At 42.5% G+C, this 17,762-nt stretch overlaps 1 protein-coding gene across 1 annotated transcript; it reads right to left on the bottom strand.

Annotated features, from left to right (window-relative positions):
• Positions 1–5,594: 5,594 nt before the first annotated feature.
• On the bottom strand, positions 5,595–8,082 carry LOC131703011 (reticulon-4 receptor-like 2; the record flags this gene model as incomplete). Its single annotated transcript, XM_059005891.1, has 3 exons — positions 5,595–6,580; positions 7,127–7,384; positions 7,867–8,082. Coding segments are annotated over 3 exons (1,305 nt in total), but the record flags the coding sequence as incomplete, so codon positions are not given.
• Between the last annotated feature and the right edge of the window lie 9,680 nt (positions 8,083–17,762).

Genomic DNA, 17,762 nt, shown 5'->3' on the forward strand with positions numbered 1-17,762 from the left:
GACTTTATAATAATAAAAAAATGAAAAAGGGTAACGAGCGACAAATGCATTAATTTCTGTCGATTTGTTCTATTTTAATGGGTTATAATTTTACAAATTTAAAAGACATTCATTAAGAAAAGATAAAACTAATTTAATAACCTTTAAGAATTATGTTTTTATTGACAGAAATATATTTGATGTATGTGTGTTTCGCATGAAATCAAATAAAGTCCCATTGGATTTTGCTTGAAAAGAGGAAACACAAAAGGTGTTTTTTTAGGTTTTTTTTTTTAAAATAAAGCATTTATTCAACATGTTTTTTTTTACAAAAATACATAAAAATACAACACAATACAACACGGAATGTTTTTTTTTGTTAAAAGAATGACAATAGTTAAAATATTTTTTCGGTTTTTTTTCTGTTTGTTGTTGGGCTGCCATCTTGGTAAGAGCTTGTCAATTGTCGCATGTGAACACATTCCCTACCAAAATGTCCAGTACAGTACAGTACAGTGCTGTTAGATTAGACTGGACTGTATTGAATTAGCTGGCTCTCATATCTCCAGTACAGTACAGTGCTGTTAGATTAGACTGGACTGTATTGAATTAGCTGGCTCTCAGATCCCCAGTACAGTACAGTGCTGTTAGACTAGACTGGACTGTATTGAATTAGCTGGCTCTCAGATCCCCAGTACAGTACAGTGCTGTTAGACTAGACTGGACTGTATTGAATTAGCTGGCTCTCAGATCCCCAGTACAGTACCGTGCTGTTAGATTAGACTGGACTGTATTGAATTAGCTGGCTCTCATATCTCCAGTACAGTACAGTGCTGTTAGATTAGACTGGACTGTATTGAATTAGCTGGCTCTCAGATCCCCAGTACAGTGCCGTGCTGTTAGATTAGACTGGACTGTATTGAATTAGCTGGCTCTCAGATCTCCAGTACAGTACAGTGCTGTTTTTAAAATCCATAAAATGTTGTAAATCTTAAATTCCTGAGAAATAACACTTATGAAAATGAATGAACGAAATAAACAAATAAATACATAAATGAAAAAATCAATACACAACTTTATAAACAAATTCCTAAAATTACACAAATTCAGTCAATTCAACACCTTTTTAAAAAAAAAAGTACAAAGTAACACGGAACAGTCCATTATAGTTAGTATAGGGGGTGATTGGTCTAAGGCTATTGTGCATATTATTATTATTATTATTATTATTATTATTATTATTATTATTATTATTATTATTATTATTATTATTACAATATTATTACTAGTCCAAACTCCCTCACCCCTCTCTTTGACTGCATCTAAATGGACCAGTCCCTTCAAAAAAAAAAAAAGTCATTTTGCACTTAAATTAAATAAAATACACGCAATTCCAAACTAAAAAGAAAACAGTTTCAAATTGTAACATCTGAAACACATTTTGTATATTATATATATATATATATATATATATATATATATATATATATATATATATATATATATATATATATATATCATCTTTAAACATCTTAAAACAGTTGCAGAATATTTTGTAGGGATTTTCGTAGCAATTAAGAAAGTCAAAGAGAGAGAGAGACATAAAACTGGGAAAGAAATGGCAAAAGACTTTAAAAGAAGTGTAATTTGTAATTCATTATGAACAGAGCTGCACAGAGCAGGTCTATAGGAAACTCATCACTGCAGAGCTGCACAGAGCAGGTCTATAGGAAACTCAACACTGCAGAGCTGCACAGAGCAGGTCTATAGAAAATAACACTGCAGAGCTGCACAGAGCAGGTCTATAGGAAACTCAACACTGCAGAGCTGCACACAGCTGGTCTATAGGAACCAACACTGCAGAGCTGCACAGAGCAGGTCTATAGGAAACTCAACACTGCAGAGCTGCACAGAGCAGGTCTATAGGAAACTCAACACTGCAGAGCTGCACAGAGCAGGTCTATATTAAACTCAACACTGCAGAGCTGCACAGAGCAGGTCTATAGAAAATAACACTGCAGAGCTGCACAGAGCAGGTCTATAGGAAACTCAACACTGCAGAGCTGCACAGAGCAGGTCTATAGAAAATAACACTGCAGAGCTGCACAGAGCAGGTCTATAGGAAACTCAACACTGCAGAGCTGCACACAGCTGGTCTATAGGAACCAACACTGCAGAGCTGCACAGAGCAGGTCTATAGGAAACTCAACACTGCAGAGCTGCACAGAGCAGGTCTATAGGAAACTCAACACTGCAGAGCTGCACAGAGCAGGTCTATCTTAAACTCAACACTGCAGAGCTGCACAGAGCAGGTCTATAGAAAATAACACTGCAGAGCTGCACAGAGCAGGTCTATAGGAAACTCAACACTGCAGAGTTGCACAGAGCAGGTCTATTGGAAACTCAACACTGCAGAGCTGCACAGAGTAGGTCTATAGGAAACTCAAGATGGCAGAGCTGCACAGAGCAGGTCTATAGGAAACTCAACACTGCAGAGCTGCACACAGTTGTTCTATAGGAACCAACACTGCAGAGCTGCACAGAGCAGGTCTATAGGAAACTCAACACTGCAGAGCTGCACAGAGCAGGTCTATAGAAAACAACACTGCAGAGCTGCACAGAGCAGGTCTGTAGGAAACTCAACACTGCAGAGCTGTACAGAACAGGTTAAAAGGAAAGAGAGATCAACACTGCAGAGCTGTACAGAGCAAGTCTATAGGAAAGACACAATTTCATTTTTTATATAACTTTTTAGATTAGTTCCTTTTAAAACAGTGCTTTCCCTGGGTCTCTCTCAAACACTTTCAATGAGACTCCCTATCGCACAGCAGTTTCAATGAGACTCCCTATCACACAGCAGTTTCAATAAGACTCCCTATCACACAGCAGTTTCAATAAGACTCCCTATTGCACAGCAGTTTCAATGAGACTCCCTATCGCACAGCAGTTTCAATAAGACTCCCTATTGCACAGCAGTTTCAATAAGACTCCCTATTGCACAGCAGTTTCAATGAGACTCCCTATCGCACAGCAGTTTCAATAAGACTGCCTATCGCACAGCAGTTTCAGTAAGACTCCCTATTGCACAGCAGTTTCAATGAGACTCCCTATCGCACAGCAGTTTCAATAAGACTCCCTATTGCACAGCAGTTTCAATAAGACTCCCTATTGCACAGCAGTTTCAATGAGACTCCCTATCGCACAGCAGTTTCAATAAGACTGCCTATCGCACAGCAGTTTCAATGAGACTCCCTATTGCACAGCAGTTTCAATGAGACTCAATATTGCACAGCAGTTTCAATGAGACTCCCTATTGCACAGCAGTTTCAATAAGACTCCCTATTGCACAGCAGTTTCAATAAGACTCCCTATTGCACAGTAGTTTCAATGAGACTCATCCTATTTCACAGAAGTTTCAATCAGACTCCCTATTGCACAGCAGTTTCAATGAGACTCCCTATCGCACAGCAGTTTCAGTAAGACTCCCTATCACACAGCAGTTTCAATAAGACTCCCTATTGCACAGCAGTTTCAATAAGACTCCCTACCACACAGCAGTTTCAATGAGACTCCCTATCACACAGCAGTTTTAATAAGTCTCATTATCGCACAGCAGTTTAAATAAGACTCCCTATTGCACAGCAGTTTCAATGAGACTTATCCTATTTCACAGCAGTTTCAATGACTCCCTATCACACAGCAGTTTCAATGAGACTCCCTATTGCACAGCAGTTTCAATGAGACTCCCTATTGCACAGCAGTTTCAATGAGACTCCCTATCGCACAGCAGTTTCAGTAAGACTCCCTATTGCACAGCAGTTTCAGTAAGACTCCCTATCGCACAGCAGTTTTAATAAGTCTCATTATCGCACAGCAGTTTCAATGAGACTCCCTATCACACAGCAGTTTCAATGAGACTCCCTATTGCACAGCAGTTTCAATGAGACTCCCTATCACACAGCAGTTTCAATGAGACTCCCTATTGCACAGCAGTTTCAATAAGACTCCCTATTGCACAGCAGTTTCAATAAGACTCCCTATCACACAACAGTTTCAATGAGACTCCCTATTGCACAGCAGTTTCAATGAGACTCCCAATCGCACAGCAGTTTCAATAAGACTCCCTATCGCACAGCAGTTTCAATAAGACTCCCTATTGCACAGCAGTTTCAGTAAGACTCCCTATCACACAGCAGTTTCAATGAGACTCCCTATCACACAGCAGTTTCAATAAGACTCCCTATCACACAGAATTTTCAATGAGACTCCCTATTGCACAGCAGTTTCAATAGGACTCATTATCGCACAGCAGTTTTAATAAGACTCATTACACTATGTAACACAATTTTTGTTCCTGGGTAGTAAGTGTTATTTCCTAATTGCTTATGCCTCAGAAGTATAGAAAATGGCTATTATTCCCCACAAACTTTGCTTTTGTGACCAGGACAGTGATATTTTGAAATTTACCTATTTCCAATGAGAACGGGCGAATTTGTGTCTTTTCGTTCACATAAAGTCAGAAAAAAACAACATATGAATCCAAATTAACATGTATTAATACTAAAGTAATACAAAAATGACTACAAAAGATTTAGAAATGAGTAGTTTTTCGAGATTTACGATTATACTGTAAATCACTTTCACGAATCAGCCCCCAAATGTAGTCTCCCATCATGTTCTCGTTATACTGTCCTTGGTAGCGGCGTTCAAAGTCCAGTATATCCTGGTGGAAGCGCTCGCCTTGCTCCTCCGAGTACACTCCCATGTTCTCCTTGAATTTATCAAGATGAGCCTCAAGGATATGGACTTTGAGGGACATCCTACAGCCCATTGTGCCGTAGTTCTTCACCAGAGTCTCAACCAGCTCCACATAGTTTTCGGCCTTGTGATTGCCCAGGAAGCCCCGAACCACTGCGACAAAGCTGTTCCAAGCCGCTTTCTCCTTACTAGTGAGCTTCTTGGGGAATTCATTGCACTCCAGGATCTTCTTTATCTGTGGTCTGACGAAGACACCGGCTTTGACCTTTGCCTCAGACAGCTTAGGGAAGACGTCTTGAAGGTACCTGAAGGCTGCCGACTCCTTATCTAGAGCTCTGACAAATTGTTTCATAAGGCCCAATTTGATGTGCAGTGGTGGCATCAGCACCTTCCGGGGGTCCACCAGTGGCTCCCACTTGACGTTGTTCCTTCCCACAGAGAATTCGTCCGCTGTGGCCAGTCCCGCCTGTGGTAGTGCGCCTTGGTGTCCCTGCTGTCCCAAAGGCAAAGATAGCAGGGAAACTTGGTAAAACCGCCTTGGAGACCCATCAGGAATGCCATCATTGCAGCCTCTTGATGCCATCTCAGAAAAATGCAGATATGTATCCACTTAGGCAGGTGGAACTAAACTGAACTGGTGGGCTTAAGGCCCCTGTATTTATACTACTATTTATATTACTGGAAAGTTCTAGAAGTTACTCCAAGTTTACTCAGCACTGAATCTATCTGGAATGTTCTGGAAAATAGGTAAATTTCAAAATATCACTGTCCTGGTCACAAAAGCAAAGTTTGTGGGGAATAATAGCCATTTTCTATACTTTTGAGGCATAAGCAATTAGGAAATAACACTTACTACCCAGGAACCAAAAAAAAATAAAAAATTGTTACACGGTGTTATCGCACAGCAGTTTCAGAGCAGAGCTGGTCTATAGGAAACTCAACACTGCAGAGCAGTAATTGAATCGTAATATCTTTTCAATATAGACTTTAAGGGGAAATTCACAAATGCTCTTCACATGGTTTCAGGAAAAAGAAAGTGAAGGGTGAGAGAGAGGGAGAGGGTGAGAGTGAGGGAGAGAGAGAGGAGAAAGAGGGACGCGTCTGGACAAACGCCTCTGGATTTCCCATTTGCTTCTTTCAAACAATCCAACTTGTAACAACGAATAGTGGAGTCTTCGTTTTCATATTTCTCCCAGTAGTCTTGCTCTTTAACTTTCGTCAATGTGGACTCAGCTTCGTAACTTTTGGTTTGACTTTTATCTGGACTGATGTAACTGTTGTCTTGCTGTTGTCCTTTCTTTCCATCCAAGCCTTTAGATTTGTCCGAATTCCCCCCGCTTGCCTTGCCCGATTTGGGGAACCACCATCTCGTTCTGGTGCTGAAGGTGTAAGTGACGCGGGCTCTCGGATAGTAAGGCATCATGGGGCAGGGAGCGAAATCGATTTCTCTCAAGAACCTCAAATCTAGACCTTTCCTCTCCTCGGGACCGGCGCAGAGGAGCTCGGAGCTGGAGATCCGGACCTGACGGAACCATTCCCAGAGAGGGCGGGCCTGGCAGGAGCAGCTCCAGGGGTTTCCGTTGAGTCTGAGGAACTGCAGGGATGAGAGATCGGAGAGGGCCGAAGCAGGGAGGTCTGTTCGGGCGTTGTTGAAGAGGAACAGGGTGGTGAGGTGACCCAGGTCCCTGAAGGCTTTGCGGTTGACCTGTCGCACTCGGTTCTCATGGAGGAGGAGCCTGTCCAGGTTGACCAGCCCTCTGAAGACATTTTCAGACAGGACTCGGATTCGGTTGCCGTGGAGGAAGAGGTGAGTGAGATTCACCAGGTCTGAGAAGAGATTGTCCTGAGAGGGGGAGAGAGAGGGAGGGGGAAGGGGAGGGACAGAGATTGATATTTGGCACATGAAAATTCAGTACTACCAAAAAGTTGTATGTTAAATTATGAAATTAAAATTATTTGTGTTATAGCTCTCCTGTATGTATCTGCCTCCTGTCACCCCTCCCCCCCCAGGAGCAGGGTTGAGACAGACTGTATTAGATAGGATAGAGGGGGCTCTCCAGGAGCAGGATTGAGACACACTGTATTAGATAGGATAGAGGGGGCTCTCCAAGAGCAGGGTTGGAGACACACTATATTAGATAGGATGTTGGGGCTCCAGGAGCAGGGTTGGAGACACACTGTATTAGATACGATGGGGGGCTTTCCAGGAGCAGGGTTGGAGACAAACTGTATTAGATAGGATGGGGGGGGATGGGGGGGGCTCAAGGAGCAGGGTTGGAGACACACTGTATTAGATAGGATGGGGGGGGTGGGGGGGGGGGGGCTCCAGGAGCAGGGTTGGAGGTGCACTGTATTAGATAGGAGGTCTAACTCTCTCTCTCTCTCTCACCTGGATGTGTTGCAGCAGGTTGTCCTGCAGGTAAAGGAACTGCAGGCTGTAGAGTTTTTTGAAGATGTTTCCGGGCAGGGTCCCCAGCTGGCAGCGGTATATGTGCAGGCTCTGCAGCTTGTCCAGCCCCTGGAAGGAGTCAGGGTGGAGGGTGCGCAGGGAGGGGTTATCCCCCAGGTCCAGCTCCTCCAGATCTCGCATGTCGCTGAAGGAATCGGGTTTGATGGAGCTGATGTTGTTGGAGTAGAGCCACAGGACCTGATGAGAGGGAGAGAGAGAGGTGGGGGAGAGAGAGGAAGATCATTTTCAAGCTCAATTTCGAGTTACAGTCAAACCTCGATTAAGAGACCTGCACTCAAGGGACAGTTAAATAGTGTCACTTAAAAGAGGGACCCCCCCCATACATTTTCAATTTGTCTCCGACATCCTACCTTCCTCTAATTATATATGTATGTTTAAAAAACTCTGTAAAAGACTACATATATGAACAAAATAAGTACTGGAATTGAATTACATTTAGATTATTGTGTGGGCTTGCACGTTGTTGTTTCGGAGGACAAAAGCTTGAGTGCGTTTGTCTATCTCCAGCCTCTCCCAGCCGAGAAGGAGTCACTGCGGGGGAGATCGCAGCAGCAGCAGCAGCAGTGGTGAGGCAGACATAGTCTTAAAAACAATTTATAAATTGAGGGAGAAAAGGGGGTTACAAATAAATGTGAAGTGTGAACAGGGCAAGATGGTACCTGTGTCTGGAAGCCGAAGGACTGCGCCCGCAGCTCTGTGATGCGGTTGTTTTGGAGGAACACTCTCTGGCTGTCGTAGGGAATGCCGGCCGGCACCGCCGAGAAGTTCTGAGACTGGCAGCTGACCGTCATCGGGGAGGGGTAACAGACACACAGCCTGGGGCAGGAATAGGCAGGGCTAGGGGAGCAGACTGCCAGCCAGAGCAACAGCCAGACAGACACCGAGCCTGCGTGGGGAGAGAGAGGAGAGAGTGTGAGAGAGGAGAAGGGAGGGGAGAGAGATAGACTGATAGATAAACAGAATGACAGACAAGACAGAAAGGCAGATAAACAAATAGACAGACAGATTTGAAGTCATGTCTCAATGAACATTTATTCAGTTGTCTGTCATAGATCTCTCTAAGAGTGACCCCTGACCCCGAGTGACCCAATGATATAATGTTCTCAGCACATAACAGAACTGACTGGGCGAACAGTCACTCAGAGAGAGGCTCGGAAACTTTGGTGACATTTATAGAAGAACCCGAATACTCGGAAAAACAGGAACGCCTTCTATAATTCAGGGAAGACAATGAATAGAGGAGAACACTGTCAATGTGTGTGTGTGTGTGTGTGTGTGTGTGTGTGTGTGTGTGTGTGTCTCAATGTGTGTCTGTGTCTCGGTGTGTTTCTATCTCAATGTGTGTGTATATGTGTGTGTGTGTGTCTCAGTGTGTGTCTCTCTCAATGTGTGTGTGTGTGTCTCTCAATGTGTGTGTGTGTCTCAGTGTGTGTCTATCTCATTGTGTGTGTGTGTGTGTGTGTGTGTGTGTCTCTCAATGTGTGTCTGTGTCTCGGTGTGTTTCTATCTCAATATGTGTGTGTGTGTCTCTGTGTGTGTCTCTCTCAATGTGTGTGTGTGTCTCAGTGTGTGTCTATCTCAATGTGTGTGTGTGTGTGTGTCGGTGTGTTTCTCTGTGTGTGTGTGTCTCAGTGTGTGTCTCTCTCAATGTGTGTGTGTGTGTCTCTCTCTCAATGTGTGTGTCTCAGTGTGTGTCTCTCTCAATGTGTGTGTGTGTGTGTCTCAATGTGTGTCTTGGTGTGTTTCTCTCTCAATGTGTGTGTGTGTCTCAGTGTGTTTCTCTCTCAATGTGTGTCTCAGTGTGTTTCTCTCTCAATGTGTGTGTGTGTCTCAGTGTGTTTCTCTCTCAATGTGTGTGTGTGTCTCAGTGTGTTTCTCTCTCAATATGTGTGTGTCTCAGTGTGTTTCTCTTGCAATGTGTGTGTGTTCCAGTGAGTGTATGTCTCTCAATTTGTGTGTGTCTCAGTGTGTGTCTCTCTCAATGTGAGTGTGTGTCTCTGTGTGTGTCTCTCTCAATGTGTGTGTGTGTCTCAGTGTGTGTCTATCTCAATGTGTGTGTGTGTGTCTCTCTCAATGTGTGTGTGTGTGTCTCGGTGTGTTTCTCTGTGTGTGTGTGTGTCTCAGTATGTGTCTCTCTCAATGTGTGCGTGTGTGTCTCTCTCAATGTGTGTGTCTCAGTGTGTGTCTCTCTCAATGTGTGTGTGTGTGTGTGTCTCAGTGTGTTTCTCTCTCAATGTGTGTGTGTCTCAGTGTGTTTCTCTCTCAATGTGTGTCTCAGTGTGTTTCTCTCTCAATGTGTGTGTGTGTGTCTCAGTGTGTGTCTCTCTCAATGTGTGTGTGTGTGTCTCTCTCTCAATGTGTGCGTCTCAGTGTGTGTCTCTCTCAATGTGTGTGTGTGTGTGTGTGTCTCAATGTGTGTCTTGGTGTGTTTCTCTCTCAATGTGTGTGTGTGTCTCAGTGTGTTTCTCTCTCAATGTGTGTCTCAGTGTGTTTCTCTCTCAATGTGTGTGTGTGTCTCAGTGTGTTTCTCTCTCAATGTGTGTGTGTGTCTCAGTGTGTTTCTCTCTCAATATGTGTGTGTCTCAGTGTGTTTCTCTTGCAATGTGTGTGTGTTCCAGTGAGTGTATGTCTCTCAATTTGTGTGTGTCTCAGTGTGTGTCTCTCTCAATGTGAGTGTGTGTCTCTGTGTGTGTCTCTCTCAATGTGTGTGTGTGTCTCAGTGTGTGTCTATCTCAATGTGTGTGTGTGTGTCTCTCTCAATGTGTGTGTGTGTCTCGGTGTGTTTCTCTGTGTGTGTGTGTGTCTCAGTATGTGTCTCTCTCAATGTGTGCGTGTGTGTCTCTCTCAATGTGTGTGTCTCAGTGTGTGTCTCTCTCAATGTGTGTGTGTGTGTGTCTCAGTGTGTTTCTCTCTCAATGTGTGTGTGTCTCAGTGTGTTTCTCTCTCAATGTGTGTCTCAGTGTGTTTCTCTCTCAATGTGTGTGTGTGTGTCTCAGTGTGTGTCTCTCTCAATGTGTGTGTGTGTGTCTCTCTCTCAATGTGTGCGTCTCAGTGTGTGTCTCTCTCAATGTGTGTGTGTGTGTGTGTGTCTCAATGTGTGTCTCAGTGTGTGTCTCAGTGTGTGTCTCTCTCAATGTGTGTGTGTGTGTCTCAGTGTGTTTCTCTCTCAATGTGTGTCTCAGTGTGTTTCTCTCTCAATGTGTGTGTGTGTGTCTCTCTCAATGTGTGTGTGTGTCTCTCTCTCAATGTGTGTGTCTCAGTGTGTGTCTCTCTCAATGTGTGTGTGTGTCTCAGTGTGTGTCTTGGTGTGTTTCTCTCTCAGTGTGTGTGTGTCTCAGTGTGTTTCTCTCTCAATGTGTGTGTGTGTCTCAGTGTGTTTCTCTCTCAATGTGTGTGTGTGTCTCAGTGTGTTTCTCTCTCAATGTGTGTGTGTGTGTCTCAGTGTGTTTCTCTCTCAATGTGTGTGTGTGTGCTCCAGTGTGCGTATGTGTGTCTCTCAATGTGTGTGTCTTTCTCAATGTGTGTGTGTGAAAGCCTGAACACATTTCACTCCAGATTAGCACTCTCACACAGCAGCACATCAGCAGCATGGTGGAAATGACTTCATCAGGAACAAGAAGCCGCTTTATTTATGGTGGATCTGTTGACCTACAAATCTGATTATAATATTTTATTATCTTTAACAATAATAGGGGACTCCCGAGTGGTGCATCCTGTAAAGGCACACCCTGGAGTGCAGAATGCACTGTTTCGAATCCGGGCCTATGCCATCGCCAGCTGTGGCCAGGAGCTCCTAGGAGGTACCTAGGGGATTCCTAGAGGATTTCCAAGGGGCTCCCAGGGGACAGTGCACAATTAGCAGAGTGCCACCCAGGCAGGGGGGCTCAAGTCAGCTGGGTAATCACGGTCTCACCGCACACCAGTGACTCCTGTGGGTGGCAGACGCCCGCCTGCCTGCCTGCCTGCCTGCCTGTGAGCCGGCTGTGTTACACTGGGCTTGCAGTGTGAAAGAAAGAAACAAAAAAACAAAGAAAGAAGAAAGTGGACAGCTTGACTTGACAGCTTGAAGTACGGTGTTGTTTCAGAGGACTAAAGCTTGAGTGTGCTTGTCTGTCTCCAGCCTCTCCCAGCCGAGGAGGAGTCACTGCGGGGGTGGGGGGGGGGAGGTGGGGAGGTGGGGTGGGGGGTTGTAGAAGCAGTGAGACAGGAGCTTTCTTAAAAACAATTGGACATTCCAAATTGGGGAGAAATCACGGGGTAAAAATAATTGACGATTCCAAAAAAAAAGAAACACTGATATGCTTTGATGTTAACATTTGAGGGGGTGACTGCTTGAAAAGGCATCTGTGACGGGGGACTGCCCCGTCTTTAAGAACGTGGTTGGGACTGGCAGGGAGGGGGTTAAATTCCTCCGTGCCAGGAAAACATGTGAGAATGTGGCTGGAGCCCTAATTGAATAATCAGCAATTATTGATTAATTGGGCTCCAGCCACAGGGGATAAAAGCCAGGGGAGAGGCCCTGGCTAGGGGGAGTGTTCTAGAAGGAGAAGAAACAAGAGTGTTTTGTGTGTGCTGTGTTTCTGGTTGTTTGTTTTTGAATCCAGTGAAGGCAACGTCCAGCCTGGAAACCTTTATTTTTGTAAGTTTTGCTTTTTTTGTTTTGTTTATTTTATGTTTAAAACCTTTTTGGTTGGCCCTTGTGCCGGTTTATTTTGTATTTTTGTTTATTAAAAACTTTATTTTTGAACGTTTAAACTGTCTCTGAGTCTCAACCTCGGTCATTTCCTGTCACAGCATCCCTCAGACAAACGGTTATAAACTTCAATGTATCTTTCAGTCTCGAGAATTCCAGTGATTAATTTGTTGATTCATTCATTAGTTCATCCCTTTACACTTCCAAACGAGTCACTCGTTCTCGCTTTCCCTCCTGCTGTTCTTTCTCTCACTTCCTTTTCCTCCCTCCCTCTCCCTCCCACTCTCTCATTAGTTTGTTTAATTTATTTATTTACACATTCATTCACAATTTGAGTGATTCACTATTGCTCTGCAAGCTGTTTGAAAACCAGAATGATTGGTTTACATCATAGACACGCAAACACAGAGACACAGGTGCACATTCTGAAACACACACACAGTGACACATGCACAGAGAAATACGCACACTGACACACAGAGAGACATGAACACGCGTACACACAGGGAAACACACACACTCACTGAGACACGAACACACACACACACACACACAAACACACACAGAGGGTATACAACTTAATAATTAGCTTGTCAGCTTGTAACCTGCTGATGAAGCCCTATGGCATAAACTTCAGTAAAAAAGACTAGGCCAGTTTCAATAAGACTCCCTATTGCACAGCAGTTTCAATGAGACTCCTATGACACAGCAGTTTCAATGAGACTTCTATGACACAGCAGTTTCAATGAGACTCCTATGGCACAGCATACATTCTACTGTTTAGCAGACTCTGATATTTTATTTCTTAGCAGACACCCGTATCCAGGGTGACTTACAATTGTGATATTATTATTTACATACAATTGCCCATTTATACAGTTGGGTTTTTTAATGGAGCAATCTAAGTAAAGTATCTGCTTGCTCAAGGGTACAGCAGCAGTGTGTGTGTCCCCACCTGGGACTGAACCTACACAAGAGCCTCCAGTCAAGAGTACAGAGCCCCCCTGACCACTACTCCACACTGCTGCTCCAGATATTGATTGAGACATCTGAAATCTCTTTATAATACACAGCAGCAGATGCTGATATTGATTGAGCATGTCTGAAATCTCTTTATAATACACAGCAGCAGACCCGGATATTGATTAAGCATGTCTGAAATCTCTTTATAATACACAGCAGCAGACCCTGATATTGATTGAGCATGTCTTTAATCTCTTTATAATACACAGCAGCAGACCCTGATATGGATTGAGCATGTCTGAAATCTCTTTATAATACACAGCAGCAGACCCTGATATTGATTGAGCATGTCTGAAATCTCTTTATAATACACAGCAGCAGATACTGATATTGATTAAGCATGTCTGAAATCTCTTTATAATACACAGCAGCAGACCCGGATATTGATTAAGCATGTCTGAAATCTCTTTATAATACACAGCAGCAGACTCTGATATTGATTGAGCATGTCTTTAATCTCTTTATAATACACAGCAGCAGACCCTGATATGGATTGAGCATGTCTGAAATCTCTTTATAATACACAGCAGCAGACCCTGATATTGATTGAGCATGTCTGAAATCTCTTTATAATACACAGCAGCAGATACTGATATTGATTGAGCATGTCTGAAATCTCTTTATAATACACAGCAGCAGACCCGGATATTGATTGAGCATGTCTGAAATCTCTTTATAATACACAGCAGCAGACCCTGATATGGATTGAGCATGTCTGAAATCTCTTTATAATACACAGCAGCAGACCCGGATATTGATTGAGCATGTCTGAAATCTCTTTATAATACACAGCAGCAGACCCTGATATTGATTGAGCATGTCTGAAATCTCTTTATAATACACAACAGCAGATACTGATATGGATTGAGCATGTCTGAAATCTCTTTATAATACACAGCAGCAGATACTGATATGGATTGAGCATGTCTGAAATCTCTTTATAATCCACAGCAGCAGACCCTGATATTGATTGAGCATGTCTGAAATCTCTTTATAATACACAGCAGCAGACCCTGATATTGATTGAGCATGTCTGAAATCTCTTTATTATACACAGCAGCAGATACTGATATTGATTGAGCATGTCTGAAATCTCTTTATAATACACAGCAGCAGACCCTGATATTGATTGAGCATGTCTGAAATCTCTTTATAATACACAGCAGCAGACCCTGATATTGATTGAGCATGTCTGAAATCTCTTTATAATACACAGCAGCAGACCCGGATATTGATTGAGCATGTCTGAAATCTCTTTATAATACACAGCAGCAGACCCGGATATTGATTGACATCTGAAATCTCTTTATAATACACAGCAGCAGACCCTGATATTGATTGAGCATGTCTGAAATCTCTTTATAATACACAGCAGCAGACCCTGATATTGATTGAGCATGTCGGAAATCTCTTTATAATACACAGCAGCAGACCCGGATATTGATTGAGCATGTCTGAAATCTCTTTATAATACACAGCAGCAGATACTGATATGGATTGAGCATGTCTTTAATCTCTTTATAATACACAGCAGCAGACCCTGATATTGATTGAGCATGTCTGAAATCTCTTTATAATACACAGCAGCAGATACTGATATGGATTGAGCATGTCTGAAATCTCTTTATAATACACAGCAGCAGATACTGATATGGATTGAGCATGTCTGACATTTCTATCAAACGGAAAAACGACTAAAAATAAGGAATACTAAAAGGACCATGTTCGCAAACTCAAAACAAGCGATACAAAGAAATACATACATAGACCAAACCCGTATATTTAATAATATAATATAGATTTTGTTGAATATATATGTGAATGATCAAATATATAACATTTCAAAGTACATAAATGAATATTTGAAAAGAGATGAAAAAAAATAAACAAACGAAGTCTATCTGCTCATTTATGTTATTAGATGCTCCTCACTGCGTGTTAAACTTAACAAAGACTTAAAATAAATGACAATAAATAAATAAATAAAACACATCATTGTCAATGTAAATCCATACTGCTATAAGATTCAGTATTTATTTTTACTTACCTTTGACATTTCGAGTACGGGAACCGCTTCGTAATTTCGACCGAGTCCCCATTTCTACTCTGTGCCGGGTGTATTCGTGTGCGGTGCTGCTGCTGCTATCTCTCCGCTGGAGTCTGGTGCTCTCTTTCGGCTCGACTGCGCCTATTATAGAGGGCAACTGCCTACGAAGCACTTGGGGGCTGCGACGGGAAACCCACACGGGCCAAGCCGGGGCATTGTGCGCCAAAGGCGGGATACAAAACCCGGCACTGTGCCCGCTGACGGAGCTCAGAAGCGAGGGAGGGGGGAGGAGACTCCGAGGAGGTCTATAAAAAGTTCAATTTCTCCGCTAAATATCAAAAGAAAAGAGGAAGGGATGAATGAAGAAAGGATGAAAAGAAGACGTCTGCGTCAATTTTTTAATGCTATTCCAAATTAATACGGATCTTATTTTTTTACTTTGAAGGTTCTGCGATCTAAGACACGGCTCACACCGCCGTTCACTCGCAGACTGACAGGCGCTCCGATACGGCAGGAAAGTTATAGGGGAGCCGCTGCAGGATTGAGGCTCTCTTTAGGACCATGGGTTAACAACTCCTGCACTAGATGGATGGACAGACAGACAGCTAGCAAGCAACTACTTTACGGTACCTCTTAGATTGTTCCAGTAAAAACCCAACTGTATAAAAGGGTGGCAGAATTTGTATACATTTGTGATTCTTGAAATGTGTATTATTATTATTATTATTTTATGTAGGCTGTGTGTGACAACTGTAAAATAAATAATAGGCTACTAATGTAAAAATAATGTGATATCGTCATCTCAACACTTAACGTGTCATGAGTATATCTTGTTATTTTCCTTGTATAACACTGTACAACTGCTGCCTGTGTGTGTGTGTGTGTGTGTGTGTGTGTGTGTGAGTGTGTGTGTGTGTGTGTGTGTGTGTGTGTGTTTTGTACTGGTAATAGACAGGACTGTTACTAGCCTTTTGGGGGCCCTAAGCAGGATTTGGTTTCCCCCCCCCCCCCCCCCCGCCACCCCCGCCACCCCCACCAGTAGCACACTCCACTTGGCACGACATCAAAACAACATAGGCTTAAGACTACTGTCTTTCTTGAAACGTTTGTAAGAGCACAAATATGTACGAGCAAACATACAATGTACAAATAAACATTTAGATTTTTACTGAGGCAAAAAATAAATAAAGTTGAACAAACCTCTTGCAGATCCTGTTCATGTTACAAAGGTAAAAGTTATCATCTTACAAAGCCTGAAGACTGTTCATGTAAACTGCTAAGCAATATTAAGTCTCTTGGATGATGATGTTAATGTTAAAATTTGATGACCCATATTATTTCAAAGATTAAAACTAATTGTCTCCCAGCAAAACCACAGCAACCTACAATGACCATATTCACACTGTCAGAAATATGTGATTTTAAAAGGACAAGAATATAACATCACTATTAATAAGTAGATGGGTTCATACCTTTATTGACTTGCATTTGGTTCACTGCTACTTAAGTTGCCTTACACTGCTGGGACTGGTAACTGCTGCTGACCGGTAAGACTGGTGCTGATACTGCTGGGACTGGTGCTGACACTGTGACTCGTGCTTTGAACGAGTTTAGCACACAGTTTCTCACTCAACTTTAATATTTTTTGTCTGTATAAATCGATGATAGGAAGTAGTACAGTACTTCAGGCGGGGGAAACCGGTCGCAGAGGTCCCGGTGCTGCCTGGCGCACAGGCCGGGTCGCTATAGATGCAAATACACAGCCCAAGATTATAGTAATGTGAATATATAAATATATATATATATATAAATTTTACACTCTTAAAAAAGAAAGTGGGTACATTTTTTATTATTATTTTGGTCTTCACAATTAAGAATTGAGTCGATTTTTACCGAGGACCTCGGCTGCCTCAATGTGTACACTGTGACTACGCGCCTGGGCACAGCCAGCATGCAAGCAAGCTACAGCAATAAAAACGGAGCTAAATCAAATAATACAATACCTTTCTCATGTTGTTTTTCTTCCTCAGTCTTTTTCTTTTTACGCTTCTTCGCGCCAGATTGGTACATTCTTGATCTTTTTTTCAGTCATAATTTGTTCGCAATCCTCAAAGAAGCCACCGGAGGCAGATATCACTGTGTAACAATTTTTTTTTTTTTTTTTTTTTTTTGGTTCCTGGGTAGTAAGTGTTATTTCCTAATTGCTTATGCCTCAAAAGTATAGAAAATGGCTATTATTCCCCACAAACTTTGCTTTCGTGTTACCAGGACAGTGATATTTTGAAATTGACCTATTTTCCAGAACATTCCAGATAGATTAAGTGCTGAGTAAACTTGGAGTAACTTCTAGAACTTTCTAGAACTTTCCAGTAATATAAATAGTAGTATAAATACAGGGGCCTTAAGCCCACCAGTTCAGTTTAGTTCCAGCTGCCTAAGTGGATACATATCTGCATTTTTCTGAGATGGCATCAAGAGGCTGCAACCATCCGGCAGACGCATTTTGCTATGTCTGCGGCCAATTTATCAAGACAAGATTGAAAAAGTACTCCGTGGAAGCATCTGCTAAGATGTGTGAGGCCTACGAGGCATATTTCGGCATGCCTGTTGGGGATCAAGACAAACCCTGGGCACCTCATTTCACCTGCGAGCACTGCAAAAAAAACTCTGGTAAGATGGACAATTGTTGCTCGGAATTTTATGTTATAAAATTTGTTAACATTTTTAAAATTGTAAAAGTTTTTAATTTTAAAATGTTTTACAATTTTCAATGTTATTGAATAAATATATCA

The sequence above is a fragment of the Acipenser ruthenus genome, chromosome 32, assembly GCF_902713425.1.
Source record: "Acipenser ruthenus chromosome 32, fAciRut3.2 maternal haplotype, whole genome shotgun sequence".
NCBI classification, from domain to species: Eukaryota; Metazoa; Chordata; class Actinopteri; order Acipenseriformes; family Acipenseridae; genus Acipenser; species Acipenser ruthenus.